We start from the raw sequence: 23,449 nt of genomic DNA, 5'->3' as shown, positions 1-23,449 counted from the left end.
CTGCGACGCCGGCGAGTTAACTACCTCACTCCAAAGGTGCCGCGGTACCTGTCAGAGCTTGATCTCCGATCGCAGCTGCCTCTGCGCGTCCTGGGGAGGTACATTTGTTGCGCACCGGAGACGACTCGACGCCGCTGAGATCGGAGATCAAGCTCTGACAGGTCACACGTCGCTCCTTTGACGCCGACGTGACTCACCACCCGTGCAGATCACATCAGGACACGGTCTCGACACGCTCGGTACGACGCCTGCGACCCGTCTTGGGTCAGGTGGCACGACGCTCATCGCGCCTACCAGCGCTGCCGTGCAGGTTGCCACGACAAGGTCGAGCACGCTTCTATACGCTCGCCCAGCCTTCCTTTCCATCCCATTAGACAGCCTGGGAACGGTGGCGGTCAGAGGCAAAGCCTACGAGGGGTGGTGGAACCACATGTCACGGCTACTGCCGGCTCGACGCGACGATAGCCTCCGGAGGCTGACTTTGAGGCACAATCATCGGACGACGTCGACGAGTTGGGTCGCTCTCGCGGTAGCCAGATGACCTCACATGCTAGTACCATCGGCTAGGGTCGCAGGAAGGGCGCTGGGAGCAACACGGAGCTCCGTTGGACGTTTTCAAGATTAGCGTGTCAGAATGGAACTAGCCTGTGGCAGTGCGTGTCCGTCCATCATGTGCGTCGCAAACGGCTGGTCTCCCAATTAGTGGCCTTGTCGCAGTGAAACTATTCTATTTGGAGAGAAGTACTTTTCCAACTGTGTGGTGCGGTTGGCTATTAGCCTCACAAGACACAACCCTCAACCGGTAGTCTATGCAACGCTGTCTATCGCTTGCACGGTGCAAGAGAGTGAGTTCCGCAAGTGCCCAGCTCCCACCTGCACCCACCAGGGACTTCCACACGGCGGTCGCGCCAGTCGGCTGCGGTCAGAGACAGCCCCTCACTTCCCCGCTTCGCCTCCCCGAGCCTGTTCCGTTAGGCCGACACTTCCACTGTGCACTGCCACAGTGCTCCCCACAATCTACAGCGCCTTGCCGCGCCGCCGGCCAAGCCAGCCACGCTTGGAGGCCTGCACGTAACGAGTAGTGTGTGATTGACCAGCACGTGGTGATCAATAATGAGCTACGTGTGCTCGGCGACCTGCCCCATCCACATGGGAAGCCCCTTGTCGAGGTCCCGCCGCCGCCGGTCGCACCCGCCGCATGCCGCGCCTGTGCACGGCGGGGAGGTGTGAAGAGACGCATCTCGCACTCACGGCGCAGCCGAGCCGCGAGCCGCGCCGCAGCCGAGCAGCACGACGAGGAGGAGGCCTGTTCACAGCTGGAAGGTGTGAAGAGACGCCGTTCACAGACCCACCCCTCTTTGCGAGCAGCACGGCGAGGAGGAGGCCTAAGCAGAGAGGGCGGAGTCTCGAGCCCGAGCTCGTTCGCCGAGTGCAGCCGAGCAGCAAAGAGCAGAGGAGGGCCGACTCGCGCTGCGGCGGACGCAAGCGGCGACGGCGACTCCTCGCCTGGCGAAGCGGCGGGCGCCTCGTGCGCGCGCCAGCAGTAGAAGGTTGGCTCGAGGCAGTAGGCGGCGTGCAGCTGCTTGAGGACGGCGGGCTCGACCCAACCCTCCGCCTCCTCCCCTCCCCCCTCCGCAGCCTCGCTCGCCCGCCGCTTCCCCTGCCGCCGCCGCGCCGCCGCGCCCCCCTTGCTCGCCGCCTTTGGGAGGAGGGCGGCGCAGTCGACGCAGTCCTCGCGCGGTGGCCTGTTCACAGCTGGAAGGTGTGAAGAGACGCCGTCCACAGACACGGCGCTTGCCGCAGTCCGCGGGGCAGGCCAAGCGACGGGGGTGAACTCGGCGAAGGCGTGATCGCCGGCGGCGATCTCCTGTCACTCAACCAGTGGCGAGATCAGCTAGTGAACCAACAGGCACAGGCGGGATCGGCTACACCTTGGCTGCACCTCGGCCGCACCTCGGCTATGCCTCGGCCGCACCTCGGCTACATCTCGGCTACACCTCGGCTATGCCTCGGCTAGACCTCGGCTGCACCTCGGCTAGACCTCGGCTACCTCTCGGCTACACCCTAAGGCTCTCTCCTTGCGCAGCCTCGCGTTGACCTCGTTGTGAGCAGCCCACAGCCACAGCTCGACCGCGTCCCGCGCCTGAAGGTCAATCTCGGGCAATCTCGGGCAATCTCGGGCAATCTCGGGTGATCTCAGCCACAGCTCGGTACTCTCGGGTACCCTCGGGTGATCTCGGGTACCCTCGGGGTGATCTCGGGGTGATCTCGGGGTGATCTCGGGGTGATCTCGGGGTGATCTCGGGTGATCTCGGCCGATCCGCGCGCCTCCTCTGGCGGCGGCGCCACCCCCGCCGCCGCGGCGGCATTGGCGGCGATGGCGGCGAACTTAGCCTGGTCCGCGCTGGCGCCGCCGAGCGACGCAGCCTGCACGGCGGCGATGCGATTACCACCGCCATTTGCGAGTATCCATGTTGTGAGCACTGATGCCGTTGATAGTACGTCAATAGGACTCTGAATGTGGGCAGCAGGCGGCGCGAAGCACACAAGATGTTTGTTATGTTGTGTGGCATGAGCGTGCAACATTCAGTGGGGGCGTCTGTCCATGTGCATGTGCATGTGCATCTGCATCGCTTCTCTCGCCTGCACGCGACAGGACGCGACGAGGCGAATGAACTAGTGAATTAGTAATTCTAATTACTTAATCAAGCCTCTCGCCTGCACGCGGCGGGACGCGACGAGCCGAATCCGCCGCACGACGGGTGAGAGGCGCCTGCTCGGCGAGCCGAGCCTGTGAAGAACTAGTCAGGCAAGCTTGTCCATGAGATCCGCCCGACGCGACGGGCGAGAGGCGCCTGCTCGGCGAGCCGATGCTTTTCTTTCGTCACCCACCGGTGTCTCCAGTAGCGCAGCCCGTCGCTCGACGCCTGAACGCAGCGCTGCCACCCGCCAGCGGCGCGGCAGCGCCCCTCGCCTCCTCCTCCTCCTCCTCGCCTCCTCCTCCTCCCCCGCCGGCGCTGGTGGCCCTGGCGGCGCTGGCGGCGGGGGCGGCGGCGGGCGGCGGCGAGAGGTGCAGAGCGAGAGAGCGGAAGTGAGCGACGCACCTTCCGCACGCCACGGCGATGGGGGGGGGGGGGGGAGCTGTGAAGAGACGCCGTTCACAGTCGGAGGGCCGGAGGGGAGGGAGGAGCTGTGAAGAGACGCCGTTCACAGTCGGAGGGCCGGAGGGGAGGGGGGCGGCCGCGCACTCGGCGCACGAGAAGAAGACGTCGACGTAGCGCAGGATCGCCTGCCGAGGTGGTCAGAGTACTTAGGACAGAGCTTCAACGGGTGTCATGGGTGGCGAGCCGCAACAGGGACAGCGCAGGAGTCACCTCGAGCGTCTGCGGCGCGTGCTCCGGAGAGGCGTGCGCGAGCAGCGTGTGGAAGAGGAGCCTGTTCACAGCTGCGGGGTGTGAGCAGGAGGGTGTGAAGAGCGAGCGAGCAGCGTGTGGAAGAGGAGCCTGTTCACAGCTGCGGGGTGTGAGCAGGAGGGTGTGAAGAGCGAGCGAGCGGCGTGTGGAAGAGGAGCCTGTTCACAGCTGCGGGGTGTGAGCAGGAGGGTGTGAAGAGCGAGCGAGCAGCGTGTGGAAGAGGAGCCTGTTCACAGCTGCGGGGTGTGAGCAGGAGGGTGTGAAGAGCGAGCGAGCAGCGTGTGGAAGAGGAGCCTGTTCACAGCTGCGGGGTGTGAGCAGGAGGGTGTGAAGAGCGAGCGAGCGGCGTGTGGAAGAGGAGCCTGTTCACAGCTGCGGGGTGTGAGCAGGAGGGTGTGAAGAGCGAGCGAGCAGCGTGTGGAAGAGGAGCCTGTTCACAGCTGCGGGGTGTGAGCAGGAGGGTGTGAAGAGCGAGCGAGCAGCGTGTGGAAGAGGAGCCTGTTCACAGCTGCGGGGTGTGAGCAGGAGGGTGTGAAGAGCGAGCGAGCAGCGTGTGGAAGAGGAGCCTGTTCACAGCTGCGGGGTGTGAGCAGGAGGGTGTGAAGAGCGAGCGAGCGGCGTGTGGAAGAGGAGCCTGTTCACAGCTGCGGGGTGTGAGCAGGAGGGTGTGAAGAGCGAGCGAGCAGCGTGTGGAAGAGGAGCCTGTTCACAGCTGCGGGGTGTGAGCAGGAGGGTGTGAAGAGCGAGCGAGCGGCGTGTGGAAGAGGAGCCTGTTCACAGCTGCGGGGTGTGAGCAGGAGGGTGTGAAGAGCGAGCGAGCAGCGTGTGGAAGAGGAGCCTGTTCACAGCTGCGGGGTGTGAGCAGGAGGGTGTGAAGAGCGAGCGAGCAGCGTGTGGAAGAGGAGCCTGTTCACAGCTGCGGGGTGTGAGCAGGAGGGTGTGAAGAGCGAGCGAGCAGCGTGTGGAAGAGGAGCCTGTTCACAGCTGCGGGGTGTGAGCAGGAGGGTGTGAAGAGCGAGCGAGCAGCGTGTGGAAGAGGAGCCTGTTCACAGCTGCGGGGTGTGAGCAGGAGGGTGTGAAGAGCGAGCGAGCAGCGTGTGGAAGAGGAGCCTGTTCACAGCTGCGGGGTGTGAGCAGGAGGGTGTGAAGAGCGAGCGAGCGGCGTGAGGAGGAGGGGCCAGAGCGAGCAAGGGTAGCCGTGCCGCGCCGGCATGGTCGACGTGCACATCACGAGCCTAATGAGTTTGCCGCGGATGCAATTAGGTCTAAGGAAGGGACGCAGCAGGCATCGCCGACGTGCACATCACGAGCCGAGTCGCGGCCTCCGAGGTGTACGGGCTGCCGATCGACTCGGAGATGCCTAGCCGAGAGATACTGGTCGAGACTCACTCACTCCTCCACCCCCGAGAGGCAAAGGGGCTGGCGGCGGGCTCGCGACGCCGGCTCGCTGCAGCATGCCGGCCCACTGCTGCTCGCCCGGCAAGTCCGCCTCCTCCCACGCGTCCATCTCAACCTGTTCACAGCCATCTCTCCCCAGATCTCCCCAGATCTCCCCAGATCTCCCCAGATCTCCCCATATGTCCGCTTCTTCCCACGCCTCTATCTCCCCATACCTCCCCATATCGCGCGCCTCGAGCTCCGCCAGCCCTCTATCTCGCTCTATCTCCCCATATCTGCCCATATCTGCCCATATCCCGCGCCTCGAGCTCCGCCAGCCCTCTATCTCGCTCTATCTCCCCATATCTGCCCATATCTCCCCATATCTCGCGCCTCGAGCTCCGCCAGCCCTCTATCTCGCTCTATCTCCCCACATCTCCCCATATCTCCCACGCGTCCATCTCAACCTCGAGCTCCGCCAGCCCTCGAGCGAGCAAGCCTACCGCCGCGTGGAGGACCCCTCAACACACGCCGCCAGAACCAGCAACCACCTGCAAAGACCGTCGCGCGAGCAAGCCTCCATCGACGGCTCTCGGCACCCCCCTCGCCAGCGCCGACACCCACAGCCGCAGCGCCCCCAATCGCCTCGCCGCCTCCGCCGCCTCCGCCGCCGTGCCCTGCGACCCTCGCGGCGTCGCCACCGCCGCCGCGGCGTGTCTCACCTCGGAGAGTTAATTAACACCGTTGCTTCATGTTAATGAATGCACCTCCCGGAGCAGCGAGTGGCGGGCCGCGTGTGAGTTAATTAACACCGTTGCTTCATGTTAATGAATGCACCTCCCGGAGCAGCGAGTGGCGGGCCGCGTGTGAGTTAATTAACACCGTTGCTTCATGTTAATGAACGCACCTCCCGGAGCAGCGAGTGGCGGGCCGCGTACAGCACGTCCGCCGCAGGGACGGGCAGCAGCTGGGGCCGGCGCGGCAGCGGAGAGCCGCCTGGGGGGAGACATGGCAACCCGGTGACTTACCTCACAGCGAGACTCATCCACTGAGTTAGACACCCACCTGGCGGAGACATGGCAACCTTGTGCGCGGCCGCTGCCTCGCCGCCTCCGCTAGCGCCGCCTCCGCCGCCTCCGCCGCCTCCGCCTTCGCCTCCGCCTCCTCCGCCTTCGCCTCCGCCGCCGCCTCCTTCTCCGACGCCGCCTCCGCCGCCGCCTCCGCCGCCTCCTCCTCCGCCTCCTCCTCCTCCTCCTCCTCCTCCTCCGCTGCCGCTGCCGCTGTGCCTTCCGCCGATCCCGCCACCGCCGCCGCTCGCCGTCCGTAGCGCCGGCTGCACGGGCCCAACCTTCTCCTTGCTTGGGCCAACCTCCTCATCGCCGACCGCATCCTTGCTTGGCTTCGGCGGCGGTGTGGCGGCGGCGGAAGCGGCGCCTGAGGCGGTGGAAGTGGCGGCGGCGGAGGAGGCGGAGGCGGAGGACACTTTTGTGGCGGCCGCGTCGGCTGCTGCCACCGCAGCAGCGGCGGTGGCGGTGGCGGCGGTGGCGGTGGCGGTGGCGGCGGCGGTGGCGGTGGCGGCGGCGGTGTCGGAGGTGGCGTTGGCAGCGGCGGTCGCGGCGTCTGAGGTGGAGGCGTCTGCGCCGGCGGCGGGGAGGTGTGCGCTGTGTGCGGCGGCGAGCACTTTTGCGAGGTGCGCGGCGGCGGGGAGGTGTGCGCGGGCGAAGGCTGCCAAGGCGTCTGGCGACCGAGCCTACTCCAGGAGTGCAGAGCGATCAGTGGCGAGGTCGCACTCGGCCGACCCGGGGGCGGACGCCCACAGCCACCTACTGCTGCCTCCCACCACCACCACTGGAGTGTCCTGGATCTCGGCGCATCCCACTGCCTCTCACTGCCTCTGGCTAAAATCTCACCGATCTCACCGCACCTTGACAAGGATCCCGCCTCCCTTCATCGCCTCGTCCTCCTCGTGAGGAGGAGCGTCGGAGCCGTCGGCGCTGCTGTCCGGCGCGGCCGCTCCGGCGGCGCCTTCCGACGAGTTGACCGCGCCAAACAGCTTGATGGTCGGGTAGGAGCGGACGCCGTGGCTGGAGCAGTCCTTCTCGTGCGACGGGCAGTTGATCGCGGCGACGAGCAGCCCGGGCACGTCGGAGCGTAGCGCGGCCGCGACCTTCTCGTAGGTCTTGGCGTACTGCTGGCAGTGCCCGCACCACTCGGCGTAGAACTCTACCAGCGTCGGAGTGCCGCCCTCGACGAGCTGAGCGAGCCGCGCGGAGGTGAGCGAGGTGACGGGCGAGTCCCGCTTATAGAGGCCGTTGGCGTGCGGGTCCTCTACGGCAGCTTCGGTCGCGCCGCAGGCGAGAGCGACAAGCGTGGCGAACATGGACAGCGCCGTCGAGTTTGCCTGTGGTTTTAGAGAAACTAGCGACGCGCCATACCGACACCGGGCACAGTTCGCAGCCACTTGCTGCGTCCGCCGGAGCTTCGGATTCTACTTACAGCGGCGCGGACGCGGAGGATGCGGTGGCAGGAGGGGGCTCTGGGGCGGCGGAGGCGAGCGCGGCGGCCACGGCCGAGGAGGACAAGCGCGTCCGGGCGCTGAGGATTGCCCTGCAGCACAGGACGCAGATGCCCGTGACGGACGAGGAGGCCCGGGCTATCCTCCAGGCGCGAGGGGGTCGCGAGACGCCCGTGACGGAGGAGGAGGCGCGGGTCATCCTTCGGGCGCGGGGGGACGTCGGGCACGGCAGGGCTACCTTTCAGGCGCGGGCGCGCGGGCGCGGTGGGCGCGCCACGGCATCGCCGGCGCTGGCGAGCAAGGGCGGCGAGAAGCTATCGCGGCGTGGGAAGAAGGCGGTGGCGAAGGAGGCGGGCGAGGTGGTATCACGCGAGGAAGGCGAGGCGATTTATCGCGCGACGCTCGAGTCGCTGTTGGCGTCCACCGGGTGGACGCCGCGCGCCGCGGAGGAGAGGGCGCGCGAGGAGCAGCGTGCGCATGTTCGGCAGATGCGCTGGGCAAGGGAGCACGGCCGGGGGGAGCCGGTCCGGTGCTTTGACGCGGAGGAGTACGACGAAGGCGACGACGCTTTCGACGCGCTCTTCGACGGGGGCTCGGGGTACGGGTGGGATTCCCCCTCGGGGGGCGGCGCTTTCTTCTAGGCGCCCGCCTTGACCCAACATAGAGGGCGTTGTGTAGCCTAGCTTTTGGGTAATATAAAAACTAGCCGCCCGATGCAATCGTCCGTCCCTCTGGGTGCGCTTCTTAGCTCCCCGGCTCTGGGTGTGAGGTTGCCAACCGCACTCCAAGTGCTCCAAAAGTCACGACAGTCGATAGCGAGCTAGAACCCTTTGTCCCCTTGTGGCCAGAGTGGCTGGCAGTGCGCAGTGTCAACAGGCGACGGACCGTGCAAGCTGTTACACACAGAACGCGACCTCTCTCGAGGTTCTCGAGGTGGATATCCTTTGGCCGCGTTGGGTAGCGAGGATTGGTGTGACGCGATCCACGCCCAGGCGTGGTTTGGCTAGTTCCAATTCACTCTGACACGCTAATCTTGAAAACGCGTCCAACGGAGCTCCGTGTTGCTCCCAGCGGAATCCCCCGCGCTTCCTGCGGCCATGGCCGATGATACTAGTATGAGAGGTCATCTGGCTACCGCGACAATTCGGAGGCGGTCGCATCGCCGTCGGAGCCGAGCGGCACGGCTGCCTCGCCATCGCCCTCGCAGCCATCGCCCTCGCAGCCAGAGGCCCGCCCGCAGCGCAAGAGGGAGCCGCGCCATTCGCCCTCCGCGCGGGAGGACCGCCGCCGAAAGCACGACGACGATGCGGACGAGATGCCCGTCGACACCGCGGAGGACGGCGGCGGCGGCGAGAGCGGCGTGGCGGCGGCGGGCGACCACAGCGTCACCGCAGGCCCTCGGGCTGAGAAGCCCCGCTTCCAGAAGGACGAGCATGTCGTCTACGCGAGTGAACACCCGGATGCGGACGCCGTCGTGCTTGAGGTCCATGCCGACGATCCGACCGAGTACTACTACACGATCATGCTCGGGGGTGCCGCTGGCGAGCGCCAAGTGCCTGAAGGCAGGCTGCGACCCACGGAGATCGACGGTGGCGAGGCCCGAGGCGCGGCTCCGCACGACAACGCCAGCGACGCGGGCGGGCCGCGGCCAGCGGGCGGGGGGGATGGCGCTCGCCTCTGGGAGATGGACTCGATCCGTGCCCTCAGAGAGGCCCTGTCCCTGTTCACCGCGTCCGGTGCTCACTACGCGACCGTCGGCCCGTCCGAGCGGCTCGGGGTCTGCTCGCGGAGCTTCCCGCTACTGGCCCGCGCTCTGGAGGACAAACACAACCCGCCCCTTGGCTGCGAGGACTGCCAATGGAGGGCGGCGGACCTAGACGCGACCGGCGACTGCATGATTGCCGCGTGCGCATGGCAGCTCCGCAAACTGCTACCAGAGAGCGTGCTGGCCTCGCACGGGCTGCTGTCCATGCGCCAGGCCTGGGACGCCAAGCGAGCCAGCGACAGGCTGCGCAGGGCGGTGGCCGACCACCTCCAGAAGCCAGGAGTGCTGAGTCGGCAACCCCGCCAGCCTTTCGCCCCGCCCGGCCAGGGGGACCCCACGACGGTGCGGGAGCTGCTTCTGTCGGTGCACAGAGCCGGCTTCTCATCGGATGCGCCTATGAACGACACGCGCGACCTCAGCGATTTCATCCTCGGGGTCCGAACCAACGCGTGGGGATGCGATGGATTTCTACTGGGTGTCGCCGATCTCTTCGGCGTCCCGATTATTGTCGACTCCATCAAGTTCGACTCGGACGAGCGGTGCATGGCGCAGATCACGTGGCCGACGGCGGTGGCGACGCCACAACACGTGCTCCACCTCTTCCTCCAGCACGACAAGCACTGCGTCGCCATCGCCAGGGTGGCCGCTGCTGCTGACGGGCTGGGCAATCGGCATCTCAGACCGAAGGGGAACGCACCGCCGCCCCGGGCCAACGCGGCACCGGCCGCCGCTTCAGACGCGGCGATGGACAGCGGCGGCGAGGAGCCCCCGGCGGACGACGACGAGGGGCCCGTGTGCGAGATCATCAATGACGGCGCCCCGGGCGTTCCTCAGATCCCCGAGGTGCTGTGTGCGTACCCTCCCGGAGATCGGAGGGACACGCCCGCGGCTCGGTGCTCGCGCTGCGCGCTGCAGGGGCCGCGGGGCTTCGGACTGGCGAACCAATCCAAGGCCTTCAAGGCGGCAGCCAAGCACATGAACGAGGAGCGGCAGGTGCACCAGCTCGGCTCCGACGTGCTGGAGTCGGACCTGTACGATGCAGAGCAGATTGTGAATGAGCTTGCCTGTGGCGGGGGTGGGCGGGTGCACGGAGCTAAGTGCCTCGCCACCCTCGCAGGAGTCGCTTAGGCGGCTCCCGTAGTGTACCTGTGTTAGTGCCAGTGCGAGCCAGTCCCGTGCCCAGTCCTGTGCCCAGTGTCGTGCGAGGGAGTTTTGTTGTAAAATTCTCGTTTTTCGTGCCAAACCAGCCGATCTCGGCCCGTCGTTCTCCGCTCGCGCCGGCCGCCCATGCGCTCGCGGGGCTGGCCGACGGCGCGGGCCTCTTGCCGATGGACCCAGCCGAGGTGCCCGGCCAGTCGGAGTGGCGCTGACGCGCCGCGCGCGACCACCAGCCAGCTTTCCGGCCGGGCCGAGAACGGTGCCTCGAGAATGTAGACACTCCAAACAGTTGTCGAGTTTTTTCCCTCTTTTTGAGCGCCGCTGCTGCACACCCAGCCCACCAGTGATACTAGACGCACCAGATTCACCCCGTCGCGAGCTTGACCGCGACCCCGATGACCGCCCACAGGTGGCTGATCGCGGCTCCACTCATCGCTGCTTTCGCGCGCCTGCTCCACAGAGGGCTCCTGCGGCTCTCCCTCGTCGCGTGACCGCCGCCGACATCATGTACTCGGTCGTCCCCGCCGGCGCGGAGCTGCGCCACGTCGAATTCTTCGGTGGCTCGACCGCCGGCGCGCCCAACCTCGCCTCCTGCGCGCCTCACACCCAGTATTCACCTCGCGCGCGGCCGACAAAGTGAGCGTACGACCACCTCCCTCTCAATGACGCTCTGACCGATGCACAGCCCATTCGTTCTCGCCGAGAGGGCGCTCGGAGCGCCCAACTTTGCCTCGTGCGGCCATCAAACAGGCGCGTTGCCTCCCATCTCCGCACTTCCCATCTACCCCCACACTACCACTGCCGGGGACGCGCAGATGCGACTCCCGGGCCCGCTCACCTCACCCGCCCCGCCGACCAGGCACGGCCCGACGAGAACCCGCCGGGAAGGAGCTGGCCGAGCCATCGCCGGCCTCCCTGCCGGCTCACGGCCGCTCAAAAGGTCGCGGACCCGCCCGTCGCTTGCCGCCCCTCTCCCAGCCGTTGCCGGCGACGGGGTCACGAACCTAGTGCTCAGTTCCGTCTTCCTCCCCCTCGCTCCTGTAGGTAGGCCGCCCCGCGCAGGCGGGAAGAGGCGCGCCGAGCCATCGGTGACGTCCTGGCGAGCTCATGTCCCCCCAAAAGGTCGCACCCGCCCGTGGCTCCGCCGTCGGCTCCGCCGCGAGCGGCGACGGTGAGGCCGCCGGGGCTCGCCTATACCGGCTAGTGTGGAGCTCTCAGTGTGGTTGCGTGTTGTACTAGTGATGCTGCACTAGGCGGCCCGTTTTTAGCAAAAACCAGATACCACATCGCGTGTGGTCGTCGAAAAACCGCATGTTCGCCCGTCTGGGACCTCTTCGTACGGCTCCAAAAACCGCTCCTTAACGACAACTACGCGGCCCGGCGGTCGATCTGCGCCTTCTCAGCGGTGGAGGGGATGTGGGCGGTACGTGCGGACCGCGTGGTGCTGCGATGGCTTGACGAGTGCGACTCCCAGCGTCGACTTTGCGACCCCACGGAGCCTCTGCTGCTCCGGGGGGGGGGGTCTGCAGACCACCCGGCCGAACTTCAGAGTGGCGATACTCCTCAAATACCGCTCAAACGCCCACGATGTTGTGGAGGGGACATATGCTGATGATCCCGGCCCGATTGGTTCGCTCAGAAAGCTTCTGGGCGGTCGTTAAGGTTCGCTCCCCGCACACCGGCCCCGGAATAAGTTACATCATAGCACGGGTCGAAAGGGGGGCTGGGCGTCTATCATTCACTGCTGGGGGGGAGGGGAGGGTTGCAGTGAAGGAAGCTGGAAGGTGGAAGTCTCGTCAAAGGCACTTGTGAGTACTGTGAAGCCCCATGGCGCGCGTAGCTATGACAGGGACCGCGGCCGCGCCTCCAGCTCCCGTCCGGCCCGGAAGTGTACTCGCGGGTAGCGGACGGATCTCACAAATCTCGATCTCAGAGGGGCCTCGCTGCTTTTTGATCGTAGCGCGGCTGTCGTTCGAGGGGTTTCGCTGCGCGGAGCTCTTAACCTCTTTCCTTGGCCACTTCTCTTCTGCGCGACTTGCGGGGAGTTTTGAAAGAACAAAAAGTCAAAGAGAATTGTGAGGAGAAATTGAGAAGAAGACAGCGATACAAAATCAAAATGTTGCGCGGGCCTCACAGCTCACAGCTCGCTGAGTCGCTGTCAGACCGACCTTCGCCTTACGCTGAGACGAGCGACCTATACTTGCGCGTCTGCGGGTGCTCGGCACCCAGCGCCGCCTCCATGCGCGTGATGACCTCGGTCAAGGCGTTCGTATCAGCTTCTCCAAGCGCGATAGCAATGCGTGCCGCCTTGGCTGCGAGGACGAGAGTCGGTGTGTGGTCCGCTCCGATTGTCTCTCGCGCAACCCCTGGCGCATCGCCCATCGCCCTCCTCGCGGCGTGCAGTTCCCCCTTCTCGCGGAGAAGGTCGGCGTAGTTAGAGTGGCCACATGCCGATCGCCGAGCGTCTGCCGCTTCCCCTCCAGTGCCTCGCGACAGAACGGCTCCGCGCCGTCCAGGTCGCCCTTGTTGTGAAGCAGCAAGCCGAGGTTGCTGATCGAGATGAGCGTGTCCGGCTGCCGGTCGCCGAGCGCCTCTCGCCGCCCCTCCAGCGCCTCGCGATGTAGCGGCTCCGCACTGTCCAAGTCGCCCCTCTCCCGCAGCAGCTCGCCGAGGTTGTTGGACAAGGTGAGCGTGAGCAGGTGCCGGTCGCCGAGCGTCTCTCGGCACCCCTTCAGCGCCTCGCGATACAGCGCCTCCGCGCCGTCCAGGTCGCCCTTGTCCTCCAGCAGCATGCCGAGGTTGTGGATCACGGTGAGTGTGTGCGGGTGCCGGTCGCCGAGCGTCTCTCGGCCCCCCCCCAGCGCCTCGCGATACAGCGCCTCCGCGCCGTCCAGGTCGCCCTTATTTTGCAGCAGCTCGCCGAGGTTGTTGATCGAGGTGAGCGTGTCCGGGTGCCGGTCGCCGAGCGTCGCTCGCCTCCCCTCCAGCGCCTCACAAAGCAGCGCCTCCGCACCGTCCAGGTCGCCCTTGGCCGACAGCAGCGCGCCGAGGTTGCTGATGGAGAAAAGCGTGTCCGGGTGCTGGTCGCCGAGCGTCTCTCGGCACCCCTCCAGCGCCTCGCGGAGCAGCGCCTCCGCGCCGTCCAGGTCGCCCTTGGCGTACAGCAGCGTGCCGAGGTTGTTGATCGAGGAGAGCGTCTGGCAATCGTGAGCGCAGTCTTGCCCCAAGCGGGGGAGGAGTCGGAAGACCTGGCCGATTGCGTCTGCTTGGCGATTCTGGGCGCCGTTTGGTGCCTAGTCCAGGCGTGGTTCGCGGCCAAGGCGTGTAAAAGTGCGCGCCTGTCGCGCGAGGGAGTTCGGGTGTTAATTTGAAAATTTTCTTACCCAGAGAACTAGAACGTAGAAGTGGTTTGTCTCAGTGGGAAACGCGAAACGAGGGAGGACAGGTTTCGCGCCCCCGCCCCGGGACGCGGGAGACGAGAACGAGCAACGACTAACGGGTAATACACGGTGTCGTGGGCTCGTGCGGGCTCGTGCCGGCACCCAATAGGGTTTGTGCTGCAGAACGTGGCGGTACGTGCAGACGGCGTGGTAGGGTAAGGTATAAGACACATTTCTCCCCCCACACAGAAAGTGGTGGGGCAAGCGGCAAGGGGTGCTCCACACGCCCACGACTAGCACTACAGCCAGCAGGAGCCCCACACGGCAGGCGCTTAGAGCAGGAGAGAGGGCTAGCCGGGGCAGTCGGAGAAGGGGCAAGTCCGTGCACTGACGGTCGGCCGTCAGAAAACACGCCTCCGTGGCTCGGGTTACACCAATCCTCGCTACATGTACCCAACGCGGCCAAAGGATATCCACCTCGAGACGGCGGCGGCGGCGGCGATGGCAGCGGCGGCGGCGGCGGCGGCGGCGGCGGCGGTGGCAGCGGCGGAAGTGGTGACACTGCAATGTCGCTGTCACCACCTTCGCCACGGCCGACGCTGTACGCCACGGTTTGGAGAGGGCCGGCCATCATTTTCCGCAAGGCGCCGTACGCAGACTCCAACCTCGAAGAAAGCCAGGATGCGCTCACACACAACGTAGTGCTTACCCGAAACGACAAGGGCTCGCTGATCAACGTCGCGGCGGGCGGCTCGCCTGATCGTGGCGAAGGCTGGAAGGGGACCAGCCCTCAAGGAACGGAGTGGGCGGAGGGCGCCACGGACGCCATGCTCGGCCTGAAGTTTCAAACCCTCAAGGCGGCGGCCGACTACCGCATGAGGAGCATCGCGGGCAAAACGATGGTGCTGCACCTCATCGAGGAGGACATCTACCTTGACGTGGAGTGGCTTGAGTGGACCGCTGATGACGGCCGCTTCAGCTACCGACGTGCCACGAATTCCTCTTCCGAGCAGCTGCTCCCAATGCCGCCCCAAGCCCCGCCGCCGCCAGGGTGGCCGCCGTCGCCGCCGTCGCCACCCCTACCGCCGCTGTCGCCACCGCCGCCCCTGCGCAATCCGATAGCCGTGGCGCTCTGGATCGTGCCCGCGCTTATTGCCGCTGCCATCCTCGCGCTCGCGCTCGCCTGGTGGATCAGGACGAGGCAACGCAGCAGACGCGTTGCGCGCAGAGAGATCAGCATGTCGACGCTCCCCGGACAGCAGCGGGGCCCCGACCTGCAGACCCACCGCTCGGCCGCCGTCTAGCGTCACTCTTGTTTCTTTTCGATGTTTGACCCGTCAATGGTCTCCACGGTTGTTTGACGTATGATTTGAGATTTGAATTAATTATTAATCATGTCTACTAAACAAAAGTCGCCCACTGAGCCTGCGGGGAACTCGCAGAATTCTTTGATTGTTCCTAAAGCCGTATTGCCGAATTCCGATGCGCGATGGCGATGCCGTGGTCCGTGCAGGCTCGACACAGCTCACAGCCGCGGACACTTTTTCGTCTCAGACGCCCACCCTCAGACGCTGTGGCTGGCGCATAAACAACAGAACGCAACGTTGCCCTCACAGAACGAACAAAAAAGAAAGCGGTGTCCATGTCACGACTCACATGTGTTGCAAGAGCGCAAACCAGGCCGCTCCAGTGTGCCGAGATATGTGTTGCGGCGCACACGTGCATGACTGAGAAGCTACGCCTGCAGTTGTTGCATCGCAACTACCGAAACGTCATGCTCGACCATAAGTGGCCGCGTCGAGCGCGGGCAGCACGCAGCAAGCCACGGCACCTTCCACAGAGCGACGGCAATGCCAACGACCTCCAACCACGTCGCAGCGAGTCCCGCGAACATTTCCGGAGAGATTTCAAATTCGCAGCATTGCCAGAGGTCGTCGTCAACAGGTAGTCCGAGGTAGGTGGCGAGCGAGGACGGGATCGGCCAGCGCTTCTGATCGATGCCAACCGCAACTGTAGTCATGATAGCCGCGGCCAGGGCGTTTAAGAGCCAACCGACGACCAACAGCAGGAGAGAAAGTCGGTTGCAATTTTCGCAGCACCCCTTGGCCACAACTGCGAAAATGATGGCACCGAGCAGGAAGATGGCAAGGGATGCTTTGCTGAGCTGGCTCGTGGCAGTCGTGGCAGCATCACACAAGTGGCTGCACGTGGTAGGGAGACAGCCAACATGAACACGACCGGTGGGCGTAGGTTTGCACGAGATGGTGACATCCGCGCACTGCCCGATGGAATTTAGGCAATTTTGCAGTAGAGCCTGATTTGAGATGCATAGCTCGTAGCAGTCCATATAAGCCATAAAAGCCGCGCACCCTTCAACGGCACTGCACTGCCACGACGTAGAGCAGCTGCAGGAATTCTGAAGGCCACGGCGCGGTGCGACGACTGAGCCTCGGGCAACGGCCACCACCTCTGCGACGACGCCTGCCTCATCGGCGCCGATGATTTTTGAGTTAGACTCGCTGGCGCCCGCAGAGCGAGACTGTAGCGAAGCGGGGGGGCGTGGTCCGTCAAACGCCGCAAGTCTACTCTCTCTCGTCAGCTTCCCGCCTGCCTGCCTGCCTGCTGCTGCTGCTGCATTGGGACTCTCGAAATGCTACTCCATCGACCCTTACAAGAGGTGTACGCGTGTGTGTATCCGTTGCCTCGGCGATGACGCCCGCCGTGAAGCTAGACTTGTCGGTGGTCGACTTGTCGTCGGCCGCGGAGCGAGACTGTAGAGAAGGGGGTGGTCGTCAAACGCTGCTGATCTACACTTTCATTAGCCGCTTCCCCCCAGTCATCGCGCTCACCGGGATCGCGGCCGCGTCAGGCACGAAGACCGACTCGAGGTGCTCAGAGACGCCGCCCGAGCCGTGCGAAGAGAGCGCAAAGGCCGAGCAGCCCAGACCGATCACCACGGTGACGATGACGCACAGCAGCTTTGACGAGCAGAACTTGCCCTTTGGCGAGCCGAACATGCCAAAGCCGAAGCCGGAGCGCGTCGACGTCGGCTCGGTCTTCTCCCCGGCGCCGCCCTGGACAGTGCGGACGAGGGTTTGTCACGAGCAGGCAGGGTGCGCTTAACACGGGCAAGGCGGTACGCGCCGAGGGCGTCGTCGACGACGGCGGGGCGTCGTTGACAGACGCCTTGCCGGAGCCGACGCCAGCGAGGTCTTCCTCGTCGACGTCCGTTCCGAGCAGCGCAGCGAATCCATTGGGGTCGACGCGGCCGATCGGGGTGAGGTTCTTGGTGGTCTTCTTGGAGCGGTCGACCAGGTTGGACTCGCCCTTGCGCTCGATCTTGCGGAGCGGGGAGGGGGTCTTCCACTCGTCGATGCCCTGTGACGTGCGGCAGAGACGAGAGGTCACAGGATCAATATAAGTGTGCCCACCTGTGGGACTCCCTCGTCCCCGCAATACCCGCGTGTGCACAGAAGGGTGCTGGGAGGCGCTCACCGCCGGGGCGGGCTCCTCCACGGGAAACTCCTTGGTCGAGACGTTCCAGTCGGCGTCGCCCTACGCATCGAACGCGGGACGGGGTCAGGTAGTGGGTTGGCAGACGCCGGCGCGCAGAATGTCAGGCGCTCGCCGCCGCGGCAGGCTCCTCCTCCGGAAACTCCTTGATCGACGGCAGCGGCGCGCCGCCGGCGGTGACCGGCTCGAGAGCCGGCGAGTCTTCGGTGACCGGCTCGAGCGCCGGGCCGTTCTTGGTGACGCCGGTGCGGGCGGGCGGTGGGTCGGTCGGGCGCTCAAACTTGGACCAGAAAACGGCGTCCGCGCTCGGCTTGTGGGCGGCAAACATGGCCTTGGCCCGGTCCGAGTCGACCGTCTCCGCCTCTTCCGCGGCCAGGTCTTGCTTGAGGATGCTCTCGTCGAGGGGCGCCTCCGCGCCGGACTCGGCCACGGTGACGTCCTCAACGGGTGCGTTCTTGGCGCCGCTCGCCTGTCGGCGAGGGAGAATGGGGAGCGTGTTGGGAGGAGAGTGGAGATCTGTGACGACAAGCGCACACGCACCGCCTTTGCTCCGAGGAGCGGAGGCGACGTCGGCGCGGAGAAGAAGACGACCTTGATGCTGCCGTCTTCGGCCGGCATGATGCGAGCCTTCACTTCCGTCTTGTTCTCTGACATGTTGTTGTTCGAGTTCACTCGTACCTGTGATAGGGGGCGGTGGAGGGCGGGTGTGTGATATTCACGGGCGGGGGAGGGGGGGGTGCTCCAAATCAGGTCAAATGTCGTAATTAAATGCTAATTGACGAAATCTCGGGGTGATCTCGTCAATTTAGTCAACTCGCAAAGATGCCCCAGCACATTCTCACGAATTTCGTCAAAGTTCCGTCAATTATGTTAATTGACGAAATCTTGACTGAATCTCGGCCAATCTCGGCTAATCTCCTGCTCTGATTGCTGCACATTGTGTTCCGGGTCACCAGTGCTGCTTCTCTCTACTTTGAGAGCCTCTTTGAGAGGGGGAATCGAGAGGACGGGGGACTCAGGAGGGCCGCACCTACTCGCAGCGCACGCAGCTTGAGGCCCGGCACCAAGGACACCGCGGCACGCCCGTCTCGCCCACGTTGTTTTGGATCTGCGAGGGCGCAGGAGGCGGCGAGCGAGAGTCAGCAGCATAAATGGGATGAGCATGGCGCGCGCTTGCTTCGGGCGTCGCGGGAGCGCAGTAGGCATGGAGGCGATTCGCGGCTGCGCGCTAGGTGGCCGCTCTGCCCGCAATCCGGCTGCGCCAGATTCATGGCCCTCGAGCCTCGGATCGAGACGCTCGCGCGGCGGTCGCAGCACAGCGTGCAGCCGTGCACGGGCTCGCTGCAGTGGTGGTTGTGGGGCGAGGCGAGAGGGCACGCGCGGGGGCAGCTCTCATCTCGCGCTGCGTCGCGCCGGGCGAGGGGCGAGGCGAGAGGCAACCATGGCAATCAGTGTTTGCGTTGAGCGGGGTGGGGTGCGCTCCAAGCCCACAGGCCCACGCCCTACCCCTTCTTTGCTCTGTGCCTTTTGTGGTGCTAGTTCGTGCCAGTCTGCTGTGATGAGAGCCTGTTTTTGCCACTTCGTTAGCTCTCCAGGGGTCTCTAAGAGCCTGTTTTTGCCACTTCGTTAGCTCTCCAGGGGTCTCTAATCTTGAAATCCGAGACCCAAATATCACATGGCCTCTATTTCCGGGGTCAGATATTTGGGTCTCGATATCGGACCCACAAGAGCTAACCGAAGTGGCAAAAACTGGCTCTAATAATGAGAGGGGCTTGTATTGTAGAATTCTTTGCTATCCTAAGAATTCTTTGCTATAAGCGGGTTCGCCGAGGGCGAGACTCGCACACGGAATCGCTCGACACTTGCACGGTCGCACACAAAAGACCTAAACGTGCACAACACTGGGCAAGTCAGGGCACGTGACACTGCTCACTGGGCACGTATAAACTAAGCACGTGACACTGGCACGTGCGTGACTTGCGCACCGGCACCAATTTGCACAACACCGGACTTGCGCACCACTGGCACGTGACTTGCGCACCGGGACGTGCACAACACTGGGCACGTGACACTGCTCGTGACACTGCTCACTGGGCACGTATCTGTGGGCACGTTGCTTGCGCACCGGCACCGATTTGCACACAGCCCAAGGTTGAAATCCACGCGAGCCAGATAACGGTCGCGCACAGCGTGGAGCGCGAGCTGCTGCTGCGTCAAAGATGCCTCCTGCTGTAGCCTGGCCGTCTCGCTCTCAAACTCGTTGCGGAGGCTCTGCTCGCGCATCGCGTCGGTGACGATGAAAGCACCGTGCCTACGATGGTGTAATCCAACTCAGCGCTGTACGAGTGGCGCGGCACAAGAGCTGAGACCGCCCGCGGCAGGCGCTCTTGGCGTCTGTCTCAGGGCCTGCGAGTATCTCGCACTCGAAGAGAGCAGGCTGAAGTCCTGTCTCCTGCGTCCTGGAAGACAACAAGACACGGACCAGCGACCACGAGCTAGGGATAGTAGGACACGAGTTTCGCCGATCTTGCTTGAGGATTTTGGAGTGTATCAAAAAGCGGGGTGCGCTCACACAGAATGTCACTGTGCAGCACCGTGCCTGTGCACCCCCCCCCCCCCTGCCCTGCCCACGAGCGCTCGCTCAGGGCGCGACGCCCTCGGCGTCCAGCTTGCGCAGCATGTCCGCCGCGGCAGTCTCGGGCGACTGCGGCCGCGAAGGCGCGTGGCCCTGCAGGTAGGCGACGTCGGGCAGCTCCATCCCACCTCCTCGGCGGCACCGGCGCCTGAGTCAGGCAGACAGCACAGACAAGGAGAGGAGAGAGGAGAGAGAGAGAGAGAGAGGAGAGAGGAGAGGGTGAGGGTGTGAACACACGTGAGGAGTGGGGAGGGTGACTGTGGTGGGCTGTAGTCATACTACGTGGTTACAACCACGCGCCCCTCAGGAGCTTAAGGTAGAGTGTAGCGTCCTAGACGCCTCGGTGCCATCCACCGGCGTGAAGACCATCCGGATCTACCGAGCTCGTCCTCCGGACGGACCCGTCCCCGCGATGGCCCACGGTCCTCCGTCGCCTGGTCGAACCCCCTGCCTCCCGGTTGACCCCCCAGTCCTCGTACTCGACCATTAAATAAACTCAAAGTCCACCACAGCCACCAGCCTCCACCTCCACCGTCGAGCCGCGATCGCTGCCGCCCGCGACGCCGCCCGCCGCGTCAGAAGCCCGCGACGCCCGCGGCGAGTCAAGTCGGAGAGCCGAGCCGCACCAGCAGCAGCATCTGCACCAGCAGCAGCAGCAGCAGCAGCAGCAGCAGCAGCAGCAGAGAGAGGCTGGAGATGGCCCCGCGTTGTAGCCCCGGTGCCGGCGCCTCACATCTCAGCATTCCGGGGCCGGTTCCGCCGCGCAGTCGAGCAGCAGGATCTCGGGAACAGCTTTGTCGACAAAGACCTTGAGCAAAATTTCGGCGAAGAAGCGCCACCGGCGGCACGCCGGGATGAATCCGCACCGATCCCATTGTTCGGCACCGCGACGGCGAGCCGCCGCGGGCCCACAGGAGGGCTCGGAGCCGCGGCACCGGTCCGCGCCGCCAGCAGGGCGAGAGCACCAGCCTACAACCTGCCGACATGGCAGTTGCGACGGCGCTTTGCACACAACACACACACACAGCACGGTGGACTCCCCAGAACGAACCCGGGGCTATTTTTTTTTCGCGGCGGCTGAGGGAAGCACGGATTTATGCGCGCCTTTGCGACGCCGGCGCTCCTCCTCTTCTCCATCCAGGCGGCCGCCGACGCGGCCACCCTTCGCACGCCCTTCCCCGTCTTCTACTCGCCCTCCACGCCCGACCGCGCCTCGCGCCTCGCTGCATGGCTCAGCGCGGCGGCCGGCGACTGGTGCCACGCGCTGCTGCCTCCCGTCTTCCCGCAGGACTTTGCGGTGACGTGGTCGCCGACGGCCGACTCGCCCGTCCGCATGGCCAACTCGACCACCGGCGAGAGCCTCTTCATCGTCCGGCCGCCGTTTGGCCGGCTCGGCAAGCAGATGGAGACGGTGCTGCGGCTGGGCCGGTCGCCTCGCAACATCGAGTCGTCCTTCTCAGCGGCGCACAAGGTCGCGAACGCCGCCTTCCACCTGCGCGCGCAGCAGTGCTTCGCCGCGCGCTGCCACCCCTGCGTCGCATCGCCGGACGTTCTTTGGGCGGCCATCTTTGAGGCGCCGCCGAGATGCAGCCCGAGATGCCGCCGAGATCGCGCCGAGATATGCCGGACGTGGTGTGCAGCGGGCGGCCGTCGGGTGTGAGGGAGGGACTAGCCGTGACCTCGCTGCTGCTACTGCTACTGCTGCTACTGCTCTCCCCCCCTCCCTCCCTCCCCCCCTCCCTCCCCTCCCTCCCTCTCAGAAGGAGCCCGCCCCCGCACCTCGAGCGCCCCCAGAACACACACCCGCCCCCCCCTCCGACACTGCTTCAGGACGACGTCGCCTTCGTGCCCGGCTACTCGCCCGGCGCCGCGCTCGACCTCTCCCTCCCTCCCCCCCCCCTCCCCCCCTCCCCTCTCTCCTCGAGATTGAGATCTCACGCCGGCGAGGTTCGACGAGGTCAGGCGCCGCGCGCGACTTCCCCCGCCTCCTCGCCGCCGCCGCCGCCACCGCCGCCGCCGACGGGGCGAACAAGCTGCAGCTCGCGGTGGGCAACGCGGGGCAGGAGGCAGACTTTACCCCGCCCCTCTCTTCCCCCCCCCCAAAGAAGAGCCCAGGCCGAAAGTTCCTGTTTTTCCGGGGGGTCCGGGGGAAGAACCACAAAAGAACAAGGGGCCCAAGCGGACCCCGGGAGTTTAGGGATAGGTAGGACCCGAGGTTTTCGCCGAATCTTGCCTAGGGATTTTTGGAGTGTATCAAAAAAGCGGGGGGCGTTCACACAGAATGTCACTGTGCAGCACCGTCTCTCCCGCCCCCCCCCCCCTCCTTCGCACGCCCGCCGTGCACCGCGTCTCTTCACAGCGCCCGCCCGTGAACAGGTGGACCTCGACTACTCGCCAAAGAAGTACTGCGAGCCGCACGCCCGCAACGTGACCGGCTGGGACACGGCGCGCGGCGGAGTAACGCAAATCAATTGAGGAATGTCAGTCAACGATTCGACTCTTATTCAACTATGAATTCACCGGCTGGGACACGGCGCGGCGGAGTAGCGGCGGAGTAACGCGCAAGCATCATGCGGACGGCGATGTCCGATGAGGAGGAGAGAAGGAATGAGTCATTCGGGCACACGCCACTCCTATAGAGGAGAATGAGCCAGCTAGTTGCACAGTAGTAACCGCTGCCTCCCCTCGACTCCACCTCCATCAGCCAGCTAGTTCGCCATGGACTGTAGGCGCGTCTGCGCGTCTGCCATCACTTTTCGGATCCGCTCGCCTCTGGCACCGGATCGCAGCGGCGGCAGCTAGTCTTCACGCCGCCCGCAGCTGTGAACAGGACCCGCACGCTGCCTTTGCCTGCTGCTACTACTATCACTGTCTTCACACCGCCCGCAGCTGTGAACAGGACTCGCACGCCTTTGCCGTTTCGCATGCCCACGCGTCGGCCGTCGTCGCTGCGCACGCGGCGCTGGTGGCTCGCGACGGGCGCGGGGCAGGTATAGTGGTAGTAGTACAGCTGGAAGAAGGTGGTAGTAGGCAAGCCAGTTCCATCTCTCTGACCCCCACCCACACGCCCAAGCGACTAGCGACAGGGGAGGGCAGGTGTGTAGCTGAGCCTGAGCCAACCGCACCGCTACTACGCTCCGGCCCGCGCGCCTCTTCCCGCCCCGTCACTCCGACGCGCTGCTGTGAACTGCTGTGAGCTGCTGTGAACACACAGCCCATGTGTCGCGTGCGACTGTCTCTGTGCGTCTCTTCTCGGGCCCGGGGCAGCTGGCCCGGGCTTGTGCGTTGATGCGGACACAGCCGCCCCCCCGCCTCCTCCTGTGGCGAGGGCGGAGAGTGGTCCGATCCTCAAGGCTGCCTATAGCTACTGCTACCGCTACTTAACCGGCGCCTGCCCCACCCCTCGTCGACTTAATACTGAGTAAATCAAGAGCTAATTAATCGACAGGCGCTTGCCTCAACCCGTGGCACTCGTCGACTTGCGGCAACGACCGACGGCCGCCGCGCGAGGAGCAGCTGTGAACAATACGTTGATCAGTCGCCCAGAGATGTGGCTGGTTAGGCGAGCCGATGCCCGCCCCCGGGCGTGCTGCGCGAGAGGCACAGCCACGAACAACGAGTGAGTGATCGGCGAGAGTGTGGCTGGTTAGGCGATGACCCCGGCGTGCTGCGCGACTTTTTCGAGCAGTGCGA

At 65.2% G+C, this 23,449-nt stretch overlaps 6 protein-coding genes across 6 annotated transcripts in view; 3 read left to right on the top strand and 3 right to left on the bottom strand.

Annotated features, from left to right (window-relative positions):
* Positions 1-6,837: 6,837 nt before the first annotated feature.
* EMIHUDRAFT_59395 (hypothetical protein) lies at positions 6,838-7,077 on the bottom strand (the record flags this gene model as incomplete). The annotated part of the gene is made up of 1 exon (XM_005779274.1): positions 6,838-7,077. A coding segment is annotated over one exon (240 nt), but the record flags the coding sequence as incomplete, so codon positions are not given.
* A 338-nt stretch (positions 7,078-7,415) lies between these two features.
* Positions 7,416-7,946, top strand: EMIHUDRAFT_236323 (hypothetical protein; the record flags this gene model as incomplete). The annotated part of the gene is made up of 2 exons (XM_005779273.1): positions 7,416-7,499; positions 7,608-7,946. The coding sequence occupies 2 exons, from the start codon at positions 7,416-7,418 to the stop codon at positions 7,944-7,946; spliced, it is 423 nt and encodes a 140-aa protein (XP_005779330.1).
* Positions 7,947-12,486: 4,540 nt separating this feature from the next.
* Positions 12,487-13,419, bottom strand: EMIHUDRAFT_73472 (hypothetical protein; the record flags this gene model as incomplete). The annotated part of the gene is made up of 1 exon (XM_005779272.1): positions 12,487-13,419. A coding segment is annotated over one exon (933 nt), but the record flags the coding sequence as incomplete, so codon positions are not given.
* A 1,016-nt stretch (positions 13,420-14,435) lies between these two features.
* Positions 14,436-15,196, top strand: EMIHUDRAFT_236320 (hypothetical protein; the record flags this gene model as incomplete). The annotated part of the gene is made up of 2 exons (XM_005779271.1): positions 14,436-14,595; positions 15,177-15,196. 2 exons carry the CDS (start codon positions 14,436-14,438, stop codon positions 15,194-15,196), a joined length of 180 nt encoding a protein of 59 aa, XP_005779328.1.
* A 147-nt stretch (positions 15,197-15,343) lies between these two features.
* On the bottom strand, positions 15,344-17,775 carry EMIHUDRAFT_236319 (hypothetical protein; the record flags this gene model as incomplete). The annotated part of the gene is made up of 7 exons (XM_005779270.1): positions 15,344-15,809; positions 15,888-16,147; positions 16,458-16,682; positions 16,789-16,986; positions 17,068-17,163; positions 17,303-17,590; positions 17,662-17,775. 7 exons carry the CDS (start codon positions 17,773-17,775, stop codon positions 15,344-15,346), a joined length of 1,647 nt encoding a protein of 548 aa, XP_005779327.1.
* Positions 17,776-22,145: 4,370 nt separating this feature from the next.
* Positions 22,146-23,449, top strand: part of EMIHUDRAFT_443325 (hypothetical protein) — a 2,323-nt gene continuing 1,019 nt past the window's right edge. Inside the window, exons 1-5 of the mRNA XM_005779269.1 lie at positions 22,146-22,201; positions 22,486-22,515; positions 22,656-22,746; positions 23,205-23,240; positions 23,407-23,449. Coding sequence (XP_005779326.1) covers positions 22,681-22,746; positions 23,205-23,240; positions 23,407-23,449 — 145 coding nt within the window. The 5' untranslated portion in view covers positions 22,146-22,201; positions 22,486-22,515; positions 22,656-22,680. The remainder of the gene's footprint in view (positions 22,202-22,485; positions 22,516-22,655; positions 22,747-23,204; positions 23,241-23,406) is intronic.

This window comes from Emiliania huxleyi, assembly GCF_000372725.1.
Source record: "Emiliania huxleyi CCMP1516 unplaced genomic scaffold EMIHUscaffold_233, whole genome shotgun sequence".
NCBI lineage: Eukaryota > Haptophyta > Isochrysidales > Noelaerhabdaceae > Emiliania > Emiliania huxleyi.
The sequence above is the reverse complement of the archived record's forward strand: the minus strand, read 5'-3'. Positions and strand labels throughout refer to the sequence as shown.